Raw genomic sequence first — 15,386 nt, 5'->3', positions numbered from 1 at the left:
ATCAGGTAGGAGGAAGCATGCCAGCTGAGCAAAGGCAAGCCAGTTGCATCATGGACGGCCACTAGTGTTAAGGGAAGTTCCCGCTGTTCAGCTGTAGGGATTGTGGTGGTGGTGAATAATAAACGAGAAGGAAGAGGAGTACGGAGTACTAGTAGTAAGAGATACTCAAATTAACTATTAACTACTTTGATTACTGGAGTACCACAGCGGTGCCTGGGCAGTGCCTGAAAGGCCCGTCACGGCTTGCGATTGGCGGGTTGTCGGACCAGCCACCAGCGCGCCGGGGCTTTTCCATTTCCAAGATTCCTTCCCTTTTCTTGCTGCCGGTAAATCCACCGTCGAACGACTCCAGCGTCACCGAGTCGAGTCCGTCTTTCCCTGAGCGGGTCGCCCATCTGTCCACTCCCCACGTTCCGGCCGTCTCCGAGTTTATCCTCACCTCTCCCAGAGTCCCAAGGGGTTTTCCGAGCTTCCTCAGGAATCACTTCCACATCTTGCACTTCCGCTGGCCCACACCAATGGTGCAGCGATGGTCTCGCTTGCAGGGTTGTTACACAAACGACCCCGCTTGGTCGCGTGTGCATTCCAGTATCATCTCTATCTGACTCGATCGGTAGAACCTACACGAGACATCGTGATTGCTCGAGACACGAAGAGCCAGGAAGAGTCGAGAAGGCGGAAGAATCCAACTGAGTAACTGGGAATGCGGGGGGGAAACGGGCGTGGTAGGAAAGTACTACTTGGGGACTAAACATCGTCTTTACTAGAAGGAACTATCGCCAGAGCCTCCGGGCCAATCAGAATACAGGAGCAAGCCTTGACATCATCGCCGACTTCCTTGATTGACTTAGAAAACTAAAATATCACACACCACGTAGCAGCCCTATCTACTTATTTTTGGTGCTGGGGCTCATGAAACTCTAAGTTTTTCCAGCCCATGCCCTCGGATTCCCTTCCAGTGGGCCGTCAGATCTCCATGAGATTTTCTTCCGACAAGGGAACCGCGGTGTCGCGTTCCTGAGGGCTGCTTGCCACTTCCGTCTCGGAGAGAAGAAGATCTTCATCCTCCTCTGTTCCTGGTGTGGGCCGCGCTGCCGCGGCGGTCTCGGTAGCCTTCTTCAGCAAAAGCGCGTCGTGCTCCTTCGCACCTCCACTTGCAAACGCCTGGTAATGTCTGACCGCTTCGGGATAGGAACTTGGTCCCTCCAACGGGGCGGTGGAGCCCTGGGACTCATGATGGAGACGTAAATTATCAAGTTGTGAAGCCACCTCGCATGTGCAGTTGCAGATATGGCTTATTACACAGGGTTTAGTGCAGACGTGCTTGCAAGCCATCCGTTTGTTGCAGATGTCATTGCACTCTACCTGTTCATGAGAAAAGCTGTGTTGTTGCGACTATGTTAGCTTCGTCCCGCTCCTTTAGACTAGAGTTATTGCGCCTACCTGTGGCATTTGATGGGACAGGGATGGCCGCAATCCAACGTTCCATCACAATGGCAATCACATCCGCCGTTTATCTTGTTCCAGTCGGAAAGCCCTGGGTGTCAGGTGTTAGCTAAACATTCGAAATGTACCATGATCTCAACGAAGGATTTCCCAAACCTTGTATAAAAGTTGTCCGCTTGTGTTTTACACATGTGACGGGCAGCTGTGTTCCCAGACGCCGTGGTGGTTTGTTGTTGGCCATCAACGTCAGTACACCCCGCCAGAGTTGATTATGTTTTGCCAACGAATTCGCGTTGCCGAACATATAAAATCCGCGTCTTGCACGCGACAGTGCAACACAGACCCTATTTGCAATCGACAGGAACCCAATGTCATTCTCGCCGCTCCGAACGAGTGAAAGGATTACGATCTCGTTTTCTTCTCCCTGGTATGAGTCAACGGTTACCACCCTCATGTACTGGCCTTGAAGGTACGGATGGTGTCTCAAAACGGTCAAGAGCTTTTTCCTCTGGCCATTGTAGAAGGTCAGAATGGTTATATCTTTCACAGTGTTGCCATTCTGTACTAGGTAGACAACAAATTCTGCGATCATCTGGGCCTCCATGTCGTTGTATTTGGACGCAAGGCTATCTCTGCTCTCAGGCCACATATGAGTGAAAAAGTAGGAGCGAATGATCCCCATTCCTCTCACTCCAGGTCGTTTGCGTACTGATTCATGATCATTCAGTTCGCCGTATATAGGCTCCAAGAGTTGACGGATCTCCGGTGCCATTCTTCTTTGCCTGTTCAGCATGACGTACTTCATTCCGTTCTTGACCAGTCGCTCAAACATGGAGACTCCCAGATTGTAGGGCTCGCTCCCGAGCTCCTGAACAGTGCAGTGCCCTCGGAGCTGCTGGTGGTCACCCACGAGTATCATGTGCTGGAGTGAGTCAAAGCACGCAGCAACAATTGGCGCCTCAATAGCCTCGGCGGCTTCTTCGATCAAGACGACCTTCGGTCTGAGGCTGGAGATCAGCCCCCGGTATTTACTCAGACCCGTGGCTGTCATCCCAATCACTTTCGCCGTCCGAAGAACGTGGTAATCTCGTTCCCATTTTCCAATGAGGAGATTCTCACAGTTCTTCGAATAGAGTAGTACCTGTTGCCGAAGACTCTCTGTCATCTTGGTCTTCAATTGTTTCCGGAGGACATCATAAATTGCCCCCCGAGCCTCTTCTCTCACCTTCCATAGATCCTTCTGCTTCAGGTTCTCGATAGCAGAAGTCTCGGAGCACGAGATTTTGCAGCCACAAACGCCATCCTGAAGATTGATGAATTGTCCTTTGAGGATCTCGTAATCATCCTCTTCAATGCCCTGCTCGGCCTCCAATTCCTTTAGTTGTTCGTACTCGAGGTCTACCTCATCCTCCTCGAATCCGAAACTCTCTCTTTCATACCCCACTTCGAATGGTACCAACTTGTCACCTAACCAGACTACCAGCGGGTCGGTATCTTCACTATCAGTGGGACGAGTCCAGCCTTCTGCACCTTTCTTTAAGTTGTCGAGCTGCGTCTCCGTCAAGAGGCCATACTCAACAAACAGAGAAGCAGGAAGGGGCGCGTTGGTATTTTCGGCTTTGAAAGGCTGCAAAATTTTGGCAATGGTTTGGGTCAGGACTGTCTGCTCCTTTCTGGCCGCTCCTAGCACGCTTCCATGTACCGTGACCGCGGGTTCATTTTGCCTGACACAGTAGAGAGTCCTTCGTTTTATCTCGGGGTCGTTGCTCCGTGAACCGACCCGGATATAGCTTGTTTCAAAGGTGGCGATGAGCCTCAGAAGTTGGTCCAACGCATGGTTTGTCTGGGAGGCTAGGATTATAGGAGAGTCCCCGTGCTTCAGGTTTGAAAGTAGGATCCTCAGCGCAATAACAGACACATAAGTCTTCCCTGTGCCAGGAGGGCCTTGTATGAGCGAGAGCCTCTTCGTAAGCATTTCGTGTAATGCTTGCCATTGTGTAGTATCCATGGCCTGGCTTGGTTCTCGAGGCCAACTTTTTAGGATGTCAACTCTGTGTCCCTCGGCAGCTTCTGCAGTCTCGCTGGCTACGGACTGTATGTCAAGGATAGGATCCTGTTTCACATAGTCCGGGGCTCTGACATTAGGATCAAGCAGGCAAATGTGCTCAGAAAGAGGAAATCTATGTTATAAATCAGAATCTAATCACTGAAACGAAGAACTTTGTGCAACGTTGCAATAAGCTCTACTCACTTTTCTTGTTTCAACTTCTGGAGTGCTGCCATCGTGTGCCTCACAGACTCATAGTAGCCATCCTTGGCTTCTACCATGATCCATTCCTTCTGAGGGTCGAATTCAAAATCTTCGGGCCTAGCAAGGAAGATATCAATCTCCGGAGGATGCTTTTGAACGCCTTCAAGTGGCCTGGCAGCAACAATGGCAACGATGCACTTCTGCTGAAATGCGTCGTCTGCTGGACTAAGCGCAACTATAGAGCCGCTGACAAGACGCTTAGAATATTCCCACGCGATATTTTTCTCCGCTCGGCGAGTGGAGAACCGAATCCTAATTCCTAGACCTCTTTGCGCGAATGTGATACCGGTGAAGTAAACCTGGAGCAATTTCATACTGTCAGTAAATCGAAGAAGATTCGCGTGTTATATCATTTACCTTATCATAGATGGACACAAGCTTGGAGTCAGTCATCTGGGGGTCATCTCTGACGTAAGCAACGGCGTCTCTGAGAGGAGCAATTGCATCTTCTCGAAGGAGCTCATAGTGTGCTTTGAGATACTCATCGGTCGAGTTCCAAGGACCCGTGATTTTATTTGGAGTCAATTCCACATACTCATTCTCTGCAAAACCAAAGTTGCCCAATATCTCATCTGACGATGGAATGTCCGGCTTCTTTAGCCATTCCTCAGCAAAGTCAATAGATGGCTGGGCAAGGTACTCTCTGATGTCTTTATTGACCAGCAGATGGGTGTCCATATCTCGCACTGACAGCCGGGGATCTGAGCGAGGAATCCCGGGCTGATGGTAATCCCCTGAGTCCATATTGACGGGGCTTGGAGAGTTCAGAAATATTTCAACGAGTAAATATCAAAGCCTTGGTTGTGCAAATGGCTATAGTGAAGAACTTAATATAGAAGGTAAAGAGATTGAAACCAGAAGAATAGTAAAGTGTTGGAGAGCTGCTTTGTATGGAAAGAAGGACTTGTGGAGAGATCTTGAAGCGATGAGGAACTGGAGGGGGAAAGTGAGAAGTAGGAAGGAACATACTGTGTAATTTATACTGCAAGTCCTACAGTATCTATACTTTTCACCATGTATACAGTACGTACGGTGCCTACTTATCTGCTCTTTACTTAGTATTCACTTGAATAACACTTGGCTGATACCACCTTTCAGATGCACTTCACTCGCTTCTTCAATCGCCGTTTGCTTGTGCTCAGCTGCCACTTTCTTCAACTCCTCAACTTAACTATGTCTAAACATAAGCTGGGAGTAAAATTAGGTTCTCAGGTGTGTCTAGTGATCGTAAAGTTTACGTGTGGCCGTGGTGTAACATTAGCCATCTAGCTATAGGTTGAGGAATTGTAGGTACTTCTCTGTTTGTAGGCCGGACTATCTTGTTAATCCGGCCACCGTAACTCCAGCAAGCATGATTTCGTAGGAAAGACTTTATCTCCTTTCTACTTTCGTCGGCCCTGTAATTCGGCTTCTATTGCGCGCGAAAGGAGAAGCATGGTATGTGAACTGTCATCTCGGGCATACGGTTATAAGGCAAACTTTGGAAGCTTTGGAAATCCGCTAATTACTTTCACTATGAATAAGTTAGGCACAAGCCGGATTAAAGCTGATTTCTATGGGCTTCTGGACTCTGATTAGTACTACCTTTCATGACGATACCCAAATGGAAGTTGTAGTAGGATGATACCGCTTTCCAACGCACCAATTTTCAAGATATTTGTGACATGTGCTCACATAGCGCTTGTGCGAAGCAAATCAAGAGATACATGCCTCCAGAAGTTGCATCACTTTGTGTCTGAAGAATCATTCCCAAGTTTAAAAGTGATGCTGGAGCCTTGATAGATGCACCAATCTGCGCTAACCGGATACAGAGTGTTAATGCCTGAGGCATAAACATTACCGCGAAACGTGACCGAATCGGGGAAAGCCATAAGCGGGCAGCAAAGGATCAACTTACCCCAGAATCCAGTGATAGCTCATGTCGTGCTCTGCATTGTTCTGTGAACCTCTTGTTCGGTGAAGGCATCCTCACGTGTGCGCGATTACATCCAGCACGATAACGTGTGCGAAGCCAAGCTATGCACCCTTAGTCTGCGGGGTTGCTTTGCATTCATTGAAATTGTTGCGCCTTGCCTGTGAAAGGACCCCGATCTCCACCACGCGGTCACAGGGGAGTCGGTACACACGCCTCTCTATTCCCTGCAATTTCCACTCACTTATCCAAATTGGCGAGAAGCCAAGTCGTCTTACAGAACAATGGCTTCGATCGAAGATGACGACGATCGCGACCTTGCAGGTAAGCTTTGTGACTTCCTTCGCTTCATCTGGGCAACACTGATAAGTTCTCCGCACACCCAGGCTCTCAAGACGGAAGTTCGGACAATGAAATGGAGGATACACTTCGGGATGCAGATGATGGAGGCAATGACAACGAACCTGATCCCGACGCGGACGCCGACCAAGATGCGGAAAGTCAGTCCAATGCTAGTCATGCATCCGAAAGCGCTGGGGTAGCGACGCAACCAAACGCGGATGTCGAAATGTCCAATACAACTGCTACGAATTCGGTTTCTGATCCACGATCTGCTTTCCATCCGAGCGTGCGGGAAAAGTGCCTGACAGCGCCTACGTTCGACATAGTCCCAACTACGGCCGCCCCTCACAGTACTTCGATCAATGCGGTAACTGCGACCGCTGATATGAGATGGGTATTCAGCGGCGGCTCAGATGGATACGTTCGGAAGTTCAATTGGGTGGATTCTGTCAACAGCAAGCTGATGCTCACTGTGGCGCAAAGGCATCCTTTCGTCGACAGTGTCATCAAGGCGGGTGTACTGATGACGTACTGGGAAAACATGGACGGGAACACAATATCGCCAGTGTACTCGCTGGCCAGCCATAGTGAAGGTCTATGGTTGTTGTCTGGCTTGGAGTCCGGTAGCATCCGACTGCAATCAGTCCGTCATGATGAAGGAAAAGAGATCGCTCTTCTGCAGCAGCATACTTCCGCAGTCTCTGTACTGAGCTTGACTTCAGATGAAAAGTCTCTACTATCTGGCAGCTGGGACAAGCGAGTATTTGATTGGGACCTTAACACAGGGCAAACCCGACGCGCATTCGGGTCTAGCGCCGGGCAGATTTCCGCTGTCGAGATACGGCCAGAATCCAGTCTGCCAGTTCCCAGAGACACAACCGAGATTCAACAAACAAATGGCACATACTCGTCCAATTATCAGGCTCCTGAGAATGGTAGCCTCAACTTCATGGATACGTCGAACGACGGTGAAAACGGCACTGGCTCAAACCCGCAGGCGGGCTCTCCGGCTGATTCACTCTTCGGCGGTGCCGACTCGCTATTCGGCGACGAGAACGGGAACGGAGGAGACGAGGCCGGCGCATCTGGAAATGCATTCGGCATTGACGAGGATGATGAGTTTGGTAAAGCCCTTACTAATGGAGTGCTGCCAGATGCCGACGCCCCTGGAGAACCGGAACCGAGTCAGAACGGCGTTGCAGAGGCTCCTGCTGCTCCGGCTCCGGATTCGGCCCCGGCCCCGGCAGGTGCTGAAGCTGCAAGTGCCAATAACAATGCCGTCACTCAACCCCCTAGTTCTGGCCAGGCGGAGATGCCTAATGGCTCCTCTCAGCCGATAGTCAATGGACTACCACATGCCGAAGAGCTGGAACCACCAAGCTACACTCAAGAGAGTGCTCTTCCTGCGCCAGCAGAAACAGGTGCTAATACGGATAATCTTTTCCTGGCTGCGTCCATTGATGGCACTATCCGAGTGTGGGATAGAAGAGAACCGGATGCCGTTGCTCGCATCACTTCTCAAAACTGCCCTCCTTGGTGCATGAATGCATGCTGGTCCCCAGACGGCAACTATATCTATGCAGGCCGTCGTAATGGAACTGTTGAGGAGTACAGCCTTCATAAGGGCCTTCGGAATGCTGAGCGGACCTTCAAATTCCCTCAGGGTAGTGGACCGGTCACGGCACTCAAGGCCATGCCTAACGGCAGACATATCGTTTGGTACGTATCTTCGTCGTCACTCAGGCTCTAATTTCATTGACGTGGCTGGCTGACCGTCACTTCATAGCGCATCGCATGACATTCTTCGATTGTACGACCTCAAACATGAACAAGTGACTCGTCACTCCACAGTGCCCTTCTTGATTATCCCAGGACATCGTACCGGAACTGTATCCCAGCTATACATTGACCAGGCGTGTCGCTTCATGGTCTCAACAAGTGGTAACAGAGGCTGGGAAGGTAATACGACGGAGGTCTTGCTAGGCTATGAGATTGGGGTGCCTGGTTAAAGGTCTGCCAGCTCCTTGCGGAAGAGTAAGTTTGCCATATCATCTGTGACCTTGAAAGTATGTGGGCACTAATGGTTGTGTTTAGGCGTCAGTTGCACCCTTTGGGTATGCAGTAGAACCGGAGTTCTTCTTAAACTCGAACATGAGATGAAAGCGATGACTCAGACATCGCCTCTGCCACGGAAAATGCATGAATGACTAATGTGAATGACATGAATGCAGTCGCTGATACTAGACAACCTGATTTCGATATACGATAGTATTTTGGCATAATACATGATTCATATACACATGACTGCATAAAGTATCGCCGCATGCCTCAGGGGCACACATAAATATGGACACGAAAACCACCAATGTTCCCGATATATATACCTCAACTCCCATGGGAACCTGGAATGCCAGTGACTCGCTTTCTTTTGAGCCATCAATACATTCACTTGAAATGAAGCCAACAAACGCCATAGGAACCAGCCAATTTACAAAAGCAAAGAAGAAAGAAAATTCACAAATCATATCCATCGTGGACTGCATCATCAAGGTCGAGACCTTCGCAGACCTCATGTTGCCCAACCCGCCAAGATCCGAATAGCGGATTATGGGCCCATTTGACATGACCATCGTCGTCCTGCTCAAAGTACACATAGCCTGGTTGCTCATCAGGATTGGACTCATCTTCGTTGGGCGACATTACGCCATCAGGCCCCGTGACCAGATTACTAAATCCCGGAATATCTGTGTTTGGAACATGGCCACGAGCTTCAATGTGGCCGTTTTCCACGCTGTTCACCGTAATCAGGTATACGGGAGGCAGAGCCGAGTCTCTCTCTGCTCTCAAGGGCATAGGCAGCCAGGCTTCATTGTTGAACGACTCGATTCTGTTCTTGTCATGTCGCAATGGCAGCGGTCGGGAGAGAAGCATAGCATCCAATTTGGCCGTGTCGAGCAACAAACCAGGCGTTTGCACATAGAGGACACTGTCATATTGCATAAACTGGATCTGTCCCAGCCGCAGCAGCTTTGTATCGGTAGGCTTGTAGCCTTCAGAAGTGGCTACCGTCATATCAATGGGCAGAAGCCAGATACCGTACTCCAGGCTTGCCGTTCTTAGCAAAGAAAGGGCCGTGGCGACCGGTTCGGTGAGCTCCTTAGTGGGCATCAGGTCCCACTCACGCGGATACATGAACAGCCTATCCTGAACTGCAGTACCATTGGTCGCTAAGTGTTTAAAGAAGAGAATGGCGGAGCAGATGTCCGACGGATCGGGGGTGGAGAGCAGCTGGAGGTATGCAAAGTTGCCCGTTGTTGCTTGTGCGGAACCAGCATCATCCCTCTCGTGCTGTTTATCGGCGACACTATCGGAGAAAACCTCTTGCCCGGCCCCTTGGTATGCTCCCACCGGGACCGCCGCCGGGGGTGGTGGCGGAGGAGGCGGTCGGATGGCATGCTGAATGCTTCGGACAGACTGCTGTTGCAGGACATACCCCGAAAGGAAGAGCAGAAAAGTAAAGGTACAAATGACAGCTGTGGATATAATGACCGAGACCGTCGACGAAGTAAGAAGCACCATGACTGTCTGCGCGTCCCCCAAATTAATCGCCTAGTACGTACGTGTTCTGTGTATACCCGTCGTACGTAGCCTGTGGAGACTGGATTGTAGGCAGCACTGTTTTGATATGCACTAGTAACTGCTTTAGAGAGCCCGGCCTATACAGCAAGTATACGAGGAGTAATTTTCAATTTGAACCGGATGAGAATTCCAGCGATCATGATATTTGATAGAAGCATGAGTTTCTAGTCTGACACAGGCAGATGATCATCACAAACATTCACGCCTGGCGGTGCCAAGGCCACACCATGTCTCAGCCTGTTGATTGTGGCCCGTTGGCCGTGCGACTATCGATAAGCTGCTTCTTGGCAGGTCACTCCATCATGACCCTCTACTCCGGAGTAGATAGATAATAACATGTAGGAACAATAACTTAATATGCGCGTGAGAATATCCTCATCATTCACAAGGATACATACAATTCCTTCGTTATCACCAACACCCTCTAGACCATCAAAACACACCTCCACCCCCTACTCAACCCTCCCCCAAATACCCAAACCACCCCATGAACCCCAATACTCCTCCCCCGTCAACGCGGAGCCCCTCCACCGCTACACAACCGGCGGCTACCACCCAATAACACTGGGAAGCCTCCTCCATCAAGGAAGATACAAAATCCTGCATAAGTTAGGATGGGGCGGATACTCCACCGTCTGGGCTGCTAGAGATGAACAGTACATACATATTTCAGTTCCATTATCCTGACATTAAAAGTTACCTACTATCGAACAACCGCTAATAGATAAGTGTTTCAGAGAAGGGAGGTATGTCGCTATTAAGATCTGCGTATCGGAGAACTATCATGGTAATATAGGACATCGAGAGATGAATATTTTGAAGAGTTTAAACGACACTCAACACATCATGCGCCTGCTCGATCACTTCGATGTAGAGGGACCTAATGGGATACATCCCTGTTTGGTTCTCGAGATGCTAGGTCCAAGTGTGTCTGATTTGGTGGAGGGGCGGTTTGCAGATGGAAGACTCCCTGGAAGTTTGGCTAAGGGTGTTGCGAGGCAGGCTTTGATGGGACTGGATGCATTGCATCGTAGGGAGATTGCGCATGGAGGTCGACTTTTCGCTCCATGTTTAACTTCTCTTGCTAACATTGTATAGATTTCCATATCCGCAATCTGGCCTTCGCTATATATCCTATGGCTAATATCCCGGAAGATGAATTCATCAATCTACTAGGAAAACCAGATGTCAGATACGTCCACTGCAACGATGGTGGAAGACTGGGGCATGGTATACCGGAGTATATTGTTAGACCTGCGAGTCTACACTCACGATCATGGCCTTTATCAGATACCATCAAGCTAGTCGACTTTGGTGAATCGTTCCCACGGAAAGATGCACCCAAGACACTCCACACTCCATTGGTAGTTCGGGCACCTGAAGTGATATTCAAAGATCGTCTGGATTATCGTGTGGATTTGTGGAGTTTAGGCTGTATGGTATACCGCAGCCCTACACACCACTAATTATTATGTCGTGACTGACTGGTATAATAGTTATTCGAGTTATTTGTCGGTCAACCTCCATTTGACAGCTTCTTGATCACTCCCAAGATTCTCGTTGAGCAAATGCAAGAAATGGGGGGCGAAGCATTGCCTGACAGATGGGCACCTTTATGGGAGTCCATGCGTGGTGAGAATGCCACTGAAGCCGGGGGCCCTGGATTGCAAGAGTGGTTGGAGGAGATGTACTTTGATGGTGAGCGCAAAGAGGACATGACGAGAGATGATATTGTGGAGCTGGGGAGGATTATTCGGAAGTTGCTACGCTTTGAACCAGGTGCTCGTGCTTCGGTGGAGGAAATCTTGAACGATCCATGGTTTGAAAATTAAGTTATCTATATGATATATCTCTGGCATATATATGCAATAACTTGAGGTAGATCCTCTCTGTCAATCGCATCTTCATTGTGATGTTAACATAGTGAATAAGTATACAACCCACACCGCCCACCACCCCAAGGCGGTACCACCAAACCAACCGGCAGAAAAACAATCCCATCCACCATCTCCACCACAGATAGATGATAGCTAGCTTTACCCCAGTCTACCTACATACCTATCCATTCATTCAATTACCTTCACGTCCTCCCTACCCTCTCCCACCCCATCCGACCGAAAAGAATAAGAAAAAGAAACGAACAATGACCTCCCACCGCGCCGACGCCAGCACCTTCCTCGACAACCGGGGCTACAGCGGCCCCCTAGTACGCGGCGTGAACCCAGCGACGCTCTTCGAAAAAGCCGTTCGAGACCGGATCACAGACTCCTACTACTGGAAAGAGCAATGTTTCGGGCTCAACGCCGCCACACTCTGCGACCGGGCCGTGGAACTGACCTGCATCGGGGGCGTATACGGCGTATCCGAAAAGCCGTCGCCATTCCTCTGTCTCGCATTCAAGCTCCTCCAACTCAACCCAGAACGGGACATTATCCTCGAGTATTTGAATTTCAGCGATCCTGCGAACGACGACAACAATGATGAATCCTACGAGGAGGGCAACGGGGTAGTCAAAGCGCGCGGCGACTTCAAATACCTGCGCGCGCTCGCGGCGTTCTACGTCCGATTGACGTTCGAGCCGGTGGAGGTGTATAAGACGTTGGAACCGTTGCTGTTGGATTATCGGAAGTTGAAGAGACGGGTGCGCGATTCGTTTACGTTGACGTATATGGATCAGTTTGTGGATGAGTTGTTGACGAAGGAGAGAGTTTGTGGTACGAGTTTGTGGAAGTTGCCTGCTAGGCAGGTTTTGGAGGATTTGGATTTGTTGGAGGTTAGGGTTAGTCCGTTGCAGGATGAGTTGGAGGAGATGGAGAGGAGTGATCGGGAGGATGAGGATGAGGATGAGGATGGTGGTCGTGATGATGAGGGGAGTGAGGAGGGGGAGAGGCAGGGTGATGATTGAGGTGTCCGGCTTGGTGTCTGTTGATTTTTTTTTGACCTCTTTTCTGGGCTATTGGCCCGAGTACGCTCACGGGATGCTGCATAAAAGCCTGGATCCCTGGGGCTGTCGGCTAGACGGTGTTCGGCTGATGGCTATCAGATCCGTGTGGTAGTCCACCGGTTGCGCCGTTCAGCGCCTACTCTAGCTGCTGCTGTGCGGCCGTGCGGAGACCCGCTCCGGCGACACCTACGTTCGGTGAAACGATACGTGAAGCGACAGGCTACTGCTGCGGCTACGGATGTACGCGCCTGGTCAAACTCGGTCCTCGTGGGATACTATCGAGTAGATTGCTCAGTTTTGGAATGTGCTGAGATAGCCTCCATTAAAACACAAAGCATGGCATAGTCGGCAATAGAAGGAATGAAACAGCCTCCCATATATGCAAATCCCATCCACCCATCTGGTTTACATACGTAAGGATTAGAATCCCTGCTGGCGATGCCATTTCTCCTGCCAACCCTGGTACCAAGGACTGTCATCCAAGGTTGACACCTGCCAATTCTTGGGGACCAGTCCCTTCTCTTCCTGCTCCTTGGCCCACTGTTCGAGCTTCGGGATTACGACGTGCTCCACGTGCCAGGTGCCTTTGTAATCCATCAAGTTCTTTTTACCCTCCTTCAGGATTTTAACCGTCAATGCAGGCACGCCTGGCTCGTCCTGGAATTCTGACACCGGGGTGAAAAGGGCCTTGAAGTTGAAAACAATGGCAGCGGAAAGAGGGAGACGACGGAGAGTCTGCCAGTCGACACGCAAGTGACAGTTGTCCAGCTGGAGGTTCGGGTCCTGGGAAAGGCGCAGTGTCTCGTGAGGGTCCCCTTTAGGCATGTACAAAGGCTGGCCGACCTCGAGTCCCCAAGATCCTCTCTGAATGGGCTTGTCGGCAGGCATCTTGGTAAAAAATCTAGGCATTTCCTTATCAGATCATCCCTCTTGTCCATATCTATGGCCGAATGAACTTACCGATCCATTGAAAATTGCATCTTCTCTTTGTAGTCCGGAATGTCCTCGTGGATCTGATGCAGCTGAAGGCCAATTTTGGTTCCAACATTCCATCCCAAAGACGAACAGATGACGCCTGCGCGTAGGAAGTAGAATCCCGTCTTCTCATCGCGCATCATGATCCCAAAATCCTCTGGCACATTATTGATGAGAATCTCGAGGGGATGCTTGGACTTGATATCCTCTGTCGTTCCTAGGATCCGATTGTGCAGAATCCGATTGTTTTCAACGGCAAAGTACTGCGGGTAGCGGGCACAGATAAACTGCAATACCATTTCCATGAGCTCCTTGCAAGCTAGTTCAGAGCCAGGAAGATAACCAAGCACGGAGCTACCATGTTTGGCGTACAACTCCTTGCGCTGTTTGACTCGCTCTTTGTAGGTTTTCTCGAGTTCGATCCACCAATCGGTCTCTAACTTCGTAAGGGCTATCGCGTTGCAAGTGGTTAGCTGGTGTTATTTGAGCAAACCAAGTATAAAAATGGAATAACGTACACATTGTCTGATGGTAGGACCACCGGAACGGGCGATAAGGTCGTGGCAACGCCTTGTCAATGTCGAACTCATAGTACGGCTCCGGCAAGGGCACACCACTGAGTTCAGCATAGTCAGGGAAATCACCCAGTGCCTTCACCTCTGCCACCGAGAATCCAGTTGGAGTATAGCTCTTGTCCGTGCATGTCTGGTAGTTCGAAGTCATAGGCAGTGGGTAGTTTGCAACTTCTTCCTCGTCGACACTTTCACATGAAATTGCAACCTTGGACGAATCGAGGACATGACGACGTTGTGGTGGGAAGACGTTCACATAAGGTGCAGAAGACGGTCCAGAGAGTTCCTTCTCCTCAGCCGCTGCTGCCCATGGCTGCCAACCATGTTTAGAGAACCTGTTGTTGCGAAGGCAACCTAAGAGACCGCTACCCTGCAATCTCCCGGTAACTAGGAAGAACCCAGCGAGTGAGAGCATGGCAAGGCCGACCAGCCATAGGTTACCCTGGTTGTTCAGTACGTCCATATTGGATACCTGCTGTCCCACAACGCCCAAAAAGACAATGAGACGAGAAGAGACCGTAGCCGCAGGGTTGTAGCGATCGGGACGCCGACAGAAACGCCAGAGGGAAACAAGAGCAAATATACCGCACCTGACAAAGTGGAGGCGTTACGTGAATGGAAGTCGGATGCGGTTCCCATAGCACTGACAGGCAGCCATACTAGGAAAGCTCAGCCTGCCCCAGATTTCTGGGGAAATCCCAGCTGATAAATCGGATATCCTGCTGCATAAAGGTGGCATCCCTCGACAGAATTTACTCTGTTTGGGGCGGCAATGCAGATAAAACAGATAAGGACAGTATCAGTCAGATACGACGCAGAAGCTTTGATAACCGACATGCTTCTCTTCCATGGCCAGCGGTCAACACGACACGATAACAGGCTCAGGCGCAGACTCATGACGGATCGGCGCAACCTTTTTAGCTGAGAGACGCGGCTGATTCGCCAGCTCCCACTGCTCGTCCATTGGGACGATGCGCCGAGGGTTTTTAAGACGCGCCTATAGCAATGTCATGTCCCACCGTCGTCCATCTGGTGCGTACTCGAGATAACGTTGGGGACACAACGAGACCGACCCAGAACACTACAAGGGATGAGTACATCCGCTGCAATGTAACCAACAACGTTTGGTTCGTCAGCTTGAATTATATGTACCACCTATATCTCTCCGCCCTGTGGTAATCATTAGGTATACAGATAACCGCCGGAAGCGAGTTCCTTGCACCAGGTGAGGGGGTAGGGGTTTGA

General features: G+C 50.2%; 6 protein-coding genes across 6 annotated transcripts; 3 read left to right on the top strand and 3 right to left on the bottom strand.

Moving 5' to 3' along the window:
• Positions 1 to 966: 966 nt before the first annotated feature.
• AKAW2_11793S (putative DEAD box helicase involved in nonsense mediated decay) lies at positions 967 to 4,501 on the bottom strand (the record flags this gene model as incomplete). The annotated part of the gene is made up of 5 exons (XM_041684316.1): positions 967 to 1,381; positions 1,444 to 1,537; positions 1,603 to 3,626; positions 3,698 to 4,056; positions 4,115 to 4,501. 5 exons carry the CDS (start codon positions 4,499 to 4,501, stop codon positions 967 to 969), a joined length of 3,279 nt encoding a protein of 1,092 aa, XP_041538513.1.
• Positions 4,502 to 5,953: 1,452 nt separating this feature from the next.
• Positions 5,954 to 8,020, top strand: SPT8 (WD40 repeat domain-containing protein; the record flags this gene model as incomplete). The annotated part of the gene is made up of 3 exons (XM_041684315.1): positions 5,954 to 5,993; positions 6,056 to 7,730; positions 7,798 to 8,020. 3 exons carry the CDS (start codon positions 5,954 to 5,956, stop codon positions 8,018 to 8,020), a joined length of 1,938 nt encoding a protein of 645 aa, XP_041538512.1.
• A 505-nt stretch (positions 8,021 to 8,525) lies between these two features.
• AKAW2_11791S (uncharacterized protein) lies at positions 8,526 to 9,590 on the bottom strand (the record flags this gene model as incomplete). The annotated part of the gene is made up of 1 exon (XM_041684314.1): positions 8,526 to 9,590. The coding sequence occupies one exon, from the start codon at positions 9,588 to 9,590 to the stop codon at positions 8,526 to 8,528; it is 1,065 nt and encodes a 354-aa protein (XP_041538511.1).
• A 906-nt stretch (positions 9,591 to 10,496) lies between these two features.
• AKAW2_11790A (uncharacterized protein) lies at positions 10,497 to 11,482 on the top strand (the record flags this gene model as incomplete). The annotated part of the gene is made up of 3 exons (XM_041684313.1): positions 10,497 to 10,701; positions 10,749 to 11,089; positions 11,147 to 11,482. The coding sequence occupies 3 exons, from the start codon at positions 10,497 to 10,499 to the stop codon at positions 11,480 to 11,482; spliced, it is 882 nt and encodes a 293-aa protein (XP_041538510.1).
• A 191-nt stretch (positions 11,483 to 11,673) lies between these two features.
• On the top strand, positions 11,674 to 12,555 carry AKAW2_11789A (PRP38 family protein; the record flags this gene model as incomplete). The annotated part of the gene is made up of 1 exon (XM_041684311.1): positions 11,674 to 12,555. The coding sequence occupies one exon, from the start codon at positions 11,674 to 11,676 to the stop codon at positions 12,553 to 12,555; it is 882 nt and encodes a 293-aa protein (XP_041538509.1).
• A 459-nt stretch (positions 12,556 to 13,014) lies between these two features.
• On the bottom strand, positions 13,015 to 14,604 carry AKAW2_11788S (heme-dependent oxidative N-demethylase family protein; the record flags this gene model as incomplete). The annotated part of the gene is made up of 3 exons (XM_041684310.1): positions 13,015 to 13,495; positions 13,555 to 14,020; positions 14,088 to 14,604. 3 exons carry the CDS (start codon positions 14,602 to 14,604, stop codon positions 13,015 to 13,017), a joined length of 1,464 nt encoding a protein of 487 aa, XP_041538508.1.
• Positions 14,605 to 15,386: the final 782 nt, after the last annotated feature.

The sequence above is a fragment of the Aspergillus luchuensis genome, chromosome 1 (assembly GCF_016861625.1).
Source record: "Aspergillus luchuensis IFO 4308 DNA, chromosome 1, nearly complete sequence".
Classification (NCBI taxonomy): domain Eukaryota; kingdom Fungi; phylum Ascomycota; class Eurotiomycetes; order Eurotiales; family Aspergillaceae; genus Aspergillus; species Aspergillus luchuensis.
Note: the sequence above shows the minus strand (reverse complement) of the source record. Positions and strands in the feature narration are given on the sequence as shown.